Raw genomic sequence first — 8,498 nt, 5'->3', positions numbered from 1 at the left:
TGAAGGATTAAAAATTAAAATAAAAAGTAATATATGGTTACTTATTTGATCAAACACTCTCGGACAATCGGATATTTAAAGTTCAATCTTTTTGATGCATACATTACATGTTCTAATTAATGACTTGACATGTCAAGGTTTTTTTACGGAGAAAAATTTTTTCCTCCCATGATTATCAATTTTTATTTCCGACTCCGTTACCATATTTCATTTCCTTGAAAGATAATAGTTTTCTAATTCGTTCAAAGATGGCAAATTCATGTGTAACGCTTGATTGTCAATCACGTAGTTACATGGATTTACCCATTCAATTTGCTTCTTCATCTTTTATGAGGTGTGACTTTGAAATATTTTTCATTTTGAATTTTTAAAAAAAATTATTTCCCAATTATTTCAACTTGATTCCCTTTTAAAAATAATTTATGCTCAATTATAAATTTTCCAAGTACTTCAATTCTTGCTGCGCAAATTCTAGGCTCAGAGCATAATTGCGAAATATTTCAAAATTCAAAAAATGAGAAAAACGAAGACGTTGCTGCACCAATCGTCGCGGATTCAAAATATTCGATTTCGGAATTTTCCCTTTCTGGAATCAATGAAGCTTTTGTTCAATATGTCGCCTTTTCAATTACATCACATTTATCTTCATGCCTTCCAAGATTAGTTGATATTCAGTTGCCATCAAACAAATTCTATCTGTCTAAACCAGGTGAATTAATGGTCAATCAAATCAAACATTTTATAAGCTATGTTGGAAAATACGCAAAACTGACAAATGCAGAATTATCACATTTTTATATTCTCACGACAAGAATGCTTGCTGAGGAATCTGAGCTAATTCGTCAAGGTGGAAAATCTATCGTGTCTGAAGCAAACCTTGGGACACTGTTATTGTGCGCAATTACTATTACAACGAAAATGGAAAGAGATATTCCTTTTACAAATAGTTGGTGGGCAAAACAACTTGGGGTTCCTCTTTCCATTTTAAATCAATCAGAAGTGATTTTTTTAAAAAAGATAAACTTTAATTGCAATGTCACCCAAGAGGAGTATGAAATTTTATATTGGAATTTTATATCGGATGTACACTGCTCTTGTTGGAGTTGAACATTTCCTTGCTCTTCATTTCAAAACATTTCAAGTTTGATGCATTTGTATCACCTTCAGCTCTCTTCATCAGAATTGAGACTGTTATCTATTATTTCATCTATAATTATCTTTTAAAAGTGGCAGAGAGCAATTGCTTTCTTGCATGTGATATGTGTTTTTCATTATAGAGTTATGGATTTTTCTTAATTTTCTTGCTATTAAAAATAACACCATTTTTTCGTCCATTTCACTTATTTATAATAATATATGCAATTGTAAATCAAATAATAATTGTGCTTAGAAATTTGATTTTTTGTTATAAATAAAGGCTTAGATCAACTGTTTGGTCAATTGTCACACTGAAAATTGAAAGGAACGTTGGCCAAGGCCATGACCACCCTTTCAAATCATGCTTATGAGCAAATTTCTGGTGCTTTAAGCGAAAAGAGCGCAATGAGTGTGATATTTTATGTTGTTGCTTGAAGATATTATATGTGTTGTTTTTTTAGAGGAACAAGCCAATGACAAAGCTATCGTTGCACATGATATTCGCAAAGATAATTCTTTAACATATTGCGGCATTAATAGTTGTGAAAGCAGCGATAACGTCCATTTAGGATCACCTATTACAGAAACAGTGTTTGAAGGAGATGAAAGAAATAAAAGAATAAAATCTGGGATGTTTAGTATGCCTTTGAGCATTGTATATGTTTTTATCATGTAACTATTATCACAAAATCGTTTGATTTATAGAAAAGCAAGATTATTCTGATCCAATAAATCATATAAATACTCAAGAAGTTTGTTAAATTTGCAAAATATCTTAATTTCCAATAACTTTACAATAATATTCACAAATATTTCTCTTTATATATTTTCAATTATTGTGAAATTTCTCGTTTTCAGAGCACGCCTGCATTTCATGAAAATCTGAAGGTTTCAAGCAATAATAATGTCGGAGAAATGCAAGATGCTCAAAATAAAGAAGAGACAAAAAAAGAAGAAAACAGCGAATTGAATATGATTTTAACAATGGCAGATGGAAATGCTGTGACAGTTTCACAATGCCTTTCGCTTCCTTCTACAGTTCTTTCAAATTTATTTTCTACATGCAATACTGGCGCAAGTGAGAAGTCTCGTGAAAATTCTCTTCGTTTGAGTTATTGGATTGGAGACCGCTTTAAAAGAAGAGATGCTGTGAAGATGCTAAAGAAAAAAATCGGTAAGGAATGCATTTTTAATACGATGTGGGCGAACGTAATAGAATGTGCAGCAAGTGAAGTTCATTCAGAAGTTCTGATGGAAGCACTGAGAACAATGCAGATGATGCTTGCGAAGGTGGAAGGCATTAGCCGAGAAGAGATCAAAATTAAAGAAGAGAAAGAAGAAGAAATGAATAACATGAGAAAGTGGGAGGATGAAAAAATGGGAATGTGCATGGTATCTGATCAAATGAGTGTAGAAATGGCTGGAAAAGAGAAAAGCGATGATTTATCATTGAGTCAAATTATATCCTTTTACAACAAGGGCCAAGCCAAACAGGAAAATGACAAATCTTCTTTGACCCCGTTTATCCAGTTGTTATCTACGAAAAGCGAACAGGAACCAGAATTAGCTGCATTGTATGCCTCAATGTCTGAGAACCCTCCTTCATCCTTCTCTTCTCTGAAGCATATGAAACCACAAAGTCTGTCTTCTCCTGAGTCATATCTCTCTTCACCCTCAACCTCAATCTCACCTGATGGTTCTACAATGTCCATTGAGGATGCTCTGTCAGCTGCTCCTTCGTATGTCGATGTCTCTCCGCCCACAGTCAGACTCTCTCCTCCATTCACTTCATACACCCCTCCTCCTTCTCCCACCCTCCTCCCCGCACCCGACCCACCTACTACTCATATTCCTCAATCTGATTCCTCTTCTTCTTCTAATGGTGGCTTTTGGAAGATGTTCAAAATTCCCTCTTTTCCATGGAACACAAAGAAATCAGAGAAAACAGAGAAACCAAAGTCTTCTTCACAATCAAGTGGAGATGAATCAAGTGAATCTTCGTCTTTTCTGTCGAGATGGTGGAAACCTTCATCATCATCTTCTACTACTACTACTACTACTTCTTCTTCTTCAAATTCTTCTCAACCTGAAAAGCAAACTTCTTTGTTTTCTTCCTGGTTAACTTCCTTCCGAAACTTCACTTCTTCTTCTTCTTCTTCTTCAAAAATGATAAGTCCACAGCCATCTTCTGATTCTACCAAGACCAATTCTTCTTTCTTCTCTTCATACAATCCATTTGCCCAGCCCACAACTTCCATCTCTTCCTCTTCTTCTTCTCTAAGAGCATCTTCTTTGTCTTTGTCTTCATTCCCTTTGAAACCGTCTGCCACTCTGCCTTCTGCTGAATCTCCTGCTTTTCTTCCATCTCAGCCATCTTCTGTGAAAACTTCTTCTTCCTCCTCCTCTTCCTCTTCGAATGTACTTCTTCCTCCTCTTCTTCTAACCGCGCAGACAATCGCCAGGAGAATGGAAGAGAAGCAGAAGAAAGAGAAAGACGAGGAAGAGCTTAACAACTATGCAGCGAATGAGAGAGAGAAAATGCTGCAGAATTGGAAGAACAGCGAAAGAGAACGGAGGGAAAAGAGAGAAAGAATGGAACAGATGAAAATTGGAGCAGGAGCAAACAAAATGGCAAAGAGGAAGAATGCAATTTCTTCTTCTTCTGATTTTTCTTCTTCCTCCTCTTCCTCTTCTGCTTCTGATTCTACTGATTCTTCTGTAAACAATGAAGGCACAACACACATTGAACAGACGCAAAAAGAGTATGACAAAGCTGTTCTGAACGATTCCTGTTTGCAAGCTGATATTAATCAGGTTAATTCTGTTGATATTTCACAGCCATCTTCATCATCTTCAACGACAACAGACTCTCAATCATTCACTGAAACTTCATCCAATCAAGTGTTTGTATGTGATGATCCACTTCTATCAACACAAAGAGTGCCATTATCACTAGAACTGAGTGACAATTCATCATCTCTTCCAGATGAACTTCTTCTTTCTCCTTCTTCTCCTTCTTCTCCTTCTTCTTCTTCTTCTCTCTCGCCAACCTCTCAGTCTTCATTCACACTCTCCCGCTTCTCCTCCTCTTCTTCTTCTGCCAAGCCTTCTTTCTCCTTCTCCACCATGTTCTCTTCCAAGCTGTTCTCTGCCAGCTCTTCAGCCACCCCTCTTCACTCTGCCTCATCCACACCTGAAAGAAAAGACCTGCCATTCGATCCAAAAAGCCCCTGCGAACAGCAACTGCAAGAAAAATGCTCTTCTTTCTCTTCTTTCTCTTCTTCGACTGTTGTCGCTAAACCCTCGTTTTCGTTTGCCTCGATGCTTTCTTCTTCTTCTACTACTACTACTAATACTCCTAATTCTTCCTCTTCTTCTGCTCCTTCTTCATCTTCCTCTTCAGTCACATCCTCTCCCATTTCAAATTCAATTGCTTCTTCTTCCTCTTCTGCTTGTCATTCTCCTTCTCTTAGTCCTTCCTCTTCAGCCTCTTCTTCTGCTTCTTCTGCTGCTTCTTCTGTTCAATCACCTTCCTTGCCTTCTTCTTCTTCCAATCATTTATCAGATCTGAACAATTCTTCTTTGCCAGCTGTATCTTCACCTGATATAATGAAGACAAGCAGCAATTCCTTCTTCTCCTCTTCTTTGTTTTCGAATTCTACATCTGGTGCCACTCCTTCATTCTCTTTTGCATCAATGATGAATTCTCGTTCTTCTTCATCTGCTTCCTCAACTTCTTCATCATCGTCATCTTCTTCCTCCTCTTCTTTATCAAGTCAAACCACTTCATTATGTTCTTCATCTGCTCCTTCTTCTCCTTCATCCTCTTTCTCTTCTGATATTTCCTCTTCTCCTTTTCCTCATCATCCTGATGATCTTCATATCCCTTCCTCTCCTTCTGAGCAGTTGTCTGTCATCACCCCAATCCAACAGCCACCTCCACCCCCACCACCTCCTCCTCCTCTTCCACATCACATTCCTCCCCCTCCCCCCCCTCCTCCACTTCATCCTCGCTCTAACCCTAATCCTAATTCTAATACTCCTTTTTATCCTCTTTCTAATACTAATTCTACTTCTAATTCTTCTTCTTCTTCTTCTTCTCTTCATCCACTGCAGTCACTTTCTCAGCCATCTTCTGTTCAATCGACTGGAAATCCGACTTCTTCTTTGCTTTCTTCCTCACAAGCTCTTTTACAATTAACACCATCATCAGCATCAGCACCTTCTTCACCATCGCAAACACCTTCACAATCTTCATCAATAACAACAATAGCATCTTCTTCCTCTTCCTCTTCTTCTTCTTCTTCTTCCTCTTCTTCTTCTTCCTCTTCCTCTTCTTCTTCTTCCTCTTCCTCTTCCTCTTCCTCTTCTTCTTCTTCCTATTCTTCTTCTTCTTCTTCCTCTTCTTCCTCTTCCTCTTCTTCTTCTTCTACCACTTCTGACACACCATTAACTATTCCCATCAGCCTTCCTTCTTTCGATCAAAGCCAATCAGCTTCCTCCACTTTTTCACAGACCACGTCTTCTGCCAAGCCCTCGTTCTCCTTCTCTTCGATGGTCTCTTCCTTCCAAGCATCCTTCGGAGAGAAGGCAAACAACAGACGCTCAGACACACGAAGCACAAATACAAATTCAAATTCTATCACAAATACGAATACGAATATTAATACAAACACTCCTTCATCCACTCCTTCTCTTTCAGATGCCTCAGACTCCTCTGCTGTTTCAGCTGGCCATTCGAATGCTCATCCACAGCCAACTCCGTCGCCTCCTTCTCTCCCTTCGTTCAACTTGGGATTTGGTTCTCTTTCAACTGGCATGAGAACAGGGAATAACAGAACACAAACAAGACAAATGGGAAAAACAGCAGAGAAGAAGAAGACTTTATCGTTTTTCTCGTTCTTTTCACAGCACAACTCAAACACAGACACATCTACTTCTTCTTCTGCTTCCGAACTTAATTCTGATTCTGTTGTTTCAGGCAGCAATTGTGAGAATGCTCATCATTCACTAGAAGGGCATCCTTCTTCTTTGCATCTTTCTGCTCCTTCTTCTCCCTGTTTGCTTACTCAATCATCTCCACCGCCCTATCCAACAATATCTGTGACACAGATGATTGAAGCAGCTGATCTGGAAGACGATGCTGATCGAGAGCTGATTGTGGATAATGCTGTGAATGAACAGGAAGAAAGGCTGTTCAGCTCTTTCAGTGGCAGTCAGAATCAGCTGTTGACTAAAGAGGAGATGGATGTGGTGCTGCTGAAGGAAGATATTGGATGCTCCCACAGCTCGCGACGTCAGTCAAAGAGGCTCACTTCAGCACAGGAAAGCGAGTCAAGTGTCTCAAGTGAACTGGTGCAGTCAAATAGAGTTCATGTGGATGAGCTTTTTATTTCCTGTATTGACGAGATGGAGGCGAATGGAGAATTTGATGTGTTGTATTCCTATTTGTTCCATCCATCGGAGTCTGTTTGCTTTTTTGCAAGCTCCATCATAAATACTGTTGAGAGATGCTCACAGAGCAATTGGAATAACAATTTGACTCATCACTGAAAACAACTGCCATTAGGAATATAATTGAGAACTTTTGAAAAATTAACTGTTTTTTGTTTTTTGTTTTTGTTACCTTTTTTGATTTCATTTTAAATGTCTTAATAAATTGTTGTTTTGTTAATTTTATAAATTCTGTTTAATTTATTTTATTATTTTTTTGGAGATGTATCATATAAGAACTATTTTCTGTCTTGTTTAAGTATTTTCAGAAAAATAATTTAAAAAGCTTTTTGTAATACCGTCTTAAATTTTTTTGAAATTATATTTTGCCACTCTTTGTGAATGTTTTTTTCTTGTCTTTTATTTTGATAACATCTTGGAAGTAATTATTTTTTTCAAAAAGAATTTCAAAAAAAGTTTTATTTACTAATTTGAATTTCAATATTTTTAAAAGATGCATAATATAATGTGATGATTCTTATATTTTCAAAGAACTTTTGGATCTCAAACAAAAGAGTACCACGTCCACTGTTAAAATAAGAGAATCGAAAGTTTATTGTGATCAAGCCATCTTTAATTTTATGGAATACTCCTGTAATTTAAAAATAAGATTGTATGTGTTTAGAAGAAAGTAACATATTACAAAAAGGAGAAAGATATGATTTTAAATGTATGCTTTTTCTTTTCAAAAAATAATATCATTCAGTTTGCGAAATTTTGTTATTTGTTTGTTTTTTGAAATATTCGCTAAATAAAAGGCGATAATGAAAGAATACTTGGAAAAAAAATAAAAGCACATACCCATGACATGTTAAAGGAATTTTGTCAGGCATCACTTTCTTATCAGCAAAAGCTGTATTCTTTATACTCCAGAAGAGCTGAACTATTTCGACATGTACCAAAATTTTGGTGTAAAACATTGCGCAGCCATTCGGCTTTGACTCAATATTTTATGGACTATGATACTGTTCAAGCAATGAATTCTTGCGTGAATATCGAATTTTCCTTTATTGAAAATAATCCATTGAGTTTAAAAGCTACTTTTGTGTGCAATTTTTTCGTTGATTATTGTCTTTTATTATGCATCTTGTGTTATTTTAAAGGAATTCTCGAAAAATTTGTATTTTACAAACGAAACTCTTGAAATTTCTTACATTAGATCTTTAAAAGGAAAACCACGTTTTCTTGAAGCAACCCAAATACATTGGAAGGACAAAATGGTTTGTTTTTTAGAGAAAATTATGTCTCATGGGTTTTATTATGGATATATTTGTTGTAGAATATCCTTTCAGCTATATCAAAAGCAAACACAATTTTGAAAGAAAAAGAAAATAAAAGAACTTTGCATGATGCATCTCAGAAATTTGATGAAAAATCTCATTTAAAAAGCACTCGCTTACATTCATTTTTTGAATTGTTTTATCCAGATACTGAGGATCCTTATGTTATTACAATTATCAAGGAAGACTTACTAAAAGATCCAATGAAATTTTATTTTGTATTGCATTTTTAGTTTATTTTTTGACTGTTTATAAAAATATTGTAATTATTTATTCAGGCTGTTCAACCAAAAGATATTGCTACTACAAATTCTCTGGGCGCAAACACATTTAGAACGGAAGGAATGGATGTAGATAGTGAAAGGGGAAAGAAATTGAATAAGCCTCTCAAAGAAGTTGATACATCTTCGCATCCAATAACTGAAGAAATTTTGAAAATAAACAAAACAAAAAGCACCAAAAATCTTAAAAAAAGTGATGATGAAGATAACTCCACTGACGTACTCTGTGGTAAAGATGATACAAGTGATATATTTGATGAAGATTGATCAAACCTGTTATCCATTTATTAATAAGAGCACTTTTGGA

The 8,498-nt window shown here is 36.0% G+C and overlaps 3 protein-coding genes across 3 annotated transcripts; all 3 read left to right on the top strand.

Annotated features, from left to right (window-relative positions):
• The first annotated feature begins 203 nt into the window (after window positions 1–203).
• On the top strand, window positions 204–1,385 carry MONOS_18533 (uncharacterized protein). Its single transcript, XM_067871561.1, has 2 exons — window positions 204–334; window positions 447–1,385. The coding sequence occupies exons 1-2, from the start codon at window positions 249–251 to the stop codon at window positions 1,105–1,107; spliced, it is 747 nt and encodes a 248-aa protein (XP_067735984.1). The 5' UTR covers window positions 204–248; the 3' UTR covers window positions 1,108–1,385.
• A 45-nt stretch (window positions 1,386–1,430) lies between these two features.
• On the top strand, window positions 1,431–7,102 carry MONOS_1645fu1646 (uncharacterized protein). Its single transcript, XM_067869368.1, has 4 exons — window positions 1,431–1,546; window positions 1,599–1,775; window positions 1,843–1,889; window positions 1,996–7,102. Exons 1-4 carry the CDS (start codon window positions 1,480–1,482, stop codon window positions 6,688–6,690), a joined length of 4,986 nt encoding a protein of 1,661 aa, XP_067735983.1. The 5' UTR covers window positions 1,431–1,479; the 3' UTR covers window positions 6,691–7,102.
• A 121-nt stretch (window positions 7,103–7,223) lies between these two features.
• On the top strand, window positions 7,224–8,458 carry MONOS_1647 (putative Nucleosome assembly protein (NAP); the record flags this gene model as incomplete). Its single annotated transcript, XM_067869377.1, has 5 exons — window positions 7,224–7,300; window positions 7,389–7,675; window positions 7,734–7,850; window positions 7,910–8,128; window positions 8,189–8,458. Exons 1-5 carry the CDS (start codon window positions 7,246–7,248, stop codon window positions 8,456–8,458), a joined length of 948 nt encoding a protein of 315 aa, XP_067735982.1. The 5' UTR covers window positions 7,224–7,245.
• Window positions 8,459–8,498: the final 40 nt, after the last annotated feature.

Source organism: Monocercomonoides exilis (genome assembly GCF_001643675.1).
Source record: "Monocercomonoides exilis strain PA203 chromosome Unknown scaffold2-2631571, whole genome shotgun sequence".
In the NCBI taxonomy this organism is placed as follows: domain Eukaryota; phylum Preaxostyla; order Oxymonadida; family Polymastigidae; genus Monocercomonoides; species Monocercomonoides exilis.
Note: the sequence above shows the minus strand (reverse complement) of the source record. Positions and strands in the feature narration are given on the sequence as shown.

Excerpts from the sequence above, each read along its gene's own strand:
- MONOS_18533 (XM_067871561.1), top strand. The coding sequence starts at position 249 with ATGGCAAATTCATGTGTAACGCTTGATTGTCAATCACGTAGTTACATG. Across the intron at positions 335-446 it reads GCTTCTTCATCTTTTATGAG|TACTTCAATTCTTGCTGCGC; the intron begins GTGTGACTTTGA and ends AAATTTTCCAAG.
- MONOS_1645fu1646 (XM_067869368.1), top strand. The coding sequence starts at position 1,480 with ATGACCACCCTTTCAAATCATGCTTATGAGCAAATTTCTGGTGCTTTA. Across the intron at positions 1,776-1,842 it reads AATAAAATCTGGGATGTTTA|AAAAGCAAGATTATTCTGAT; the intron begins GTATGCCTTTGA and ends TTTGATTTATAG. Across the intron at positions 1,890-1,995 it reads ATCATATAAATACTCAAGAA|AGCACGCCTGCATTTCATGA; the intron begins GTTTGTTAAATT and ends TCTCGTTTTCAG.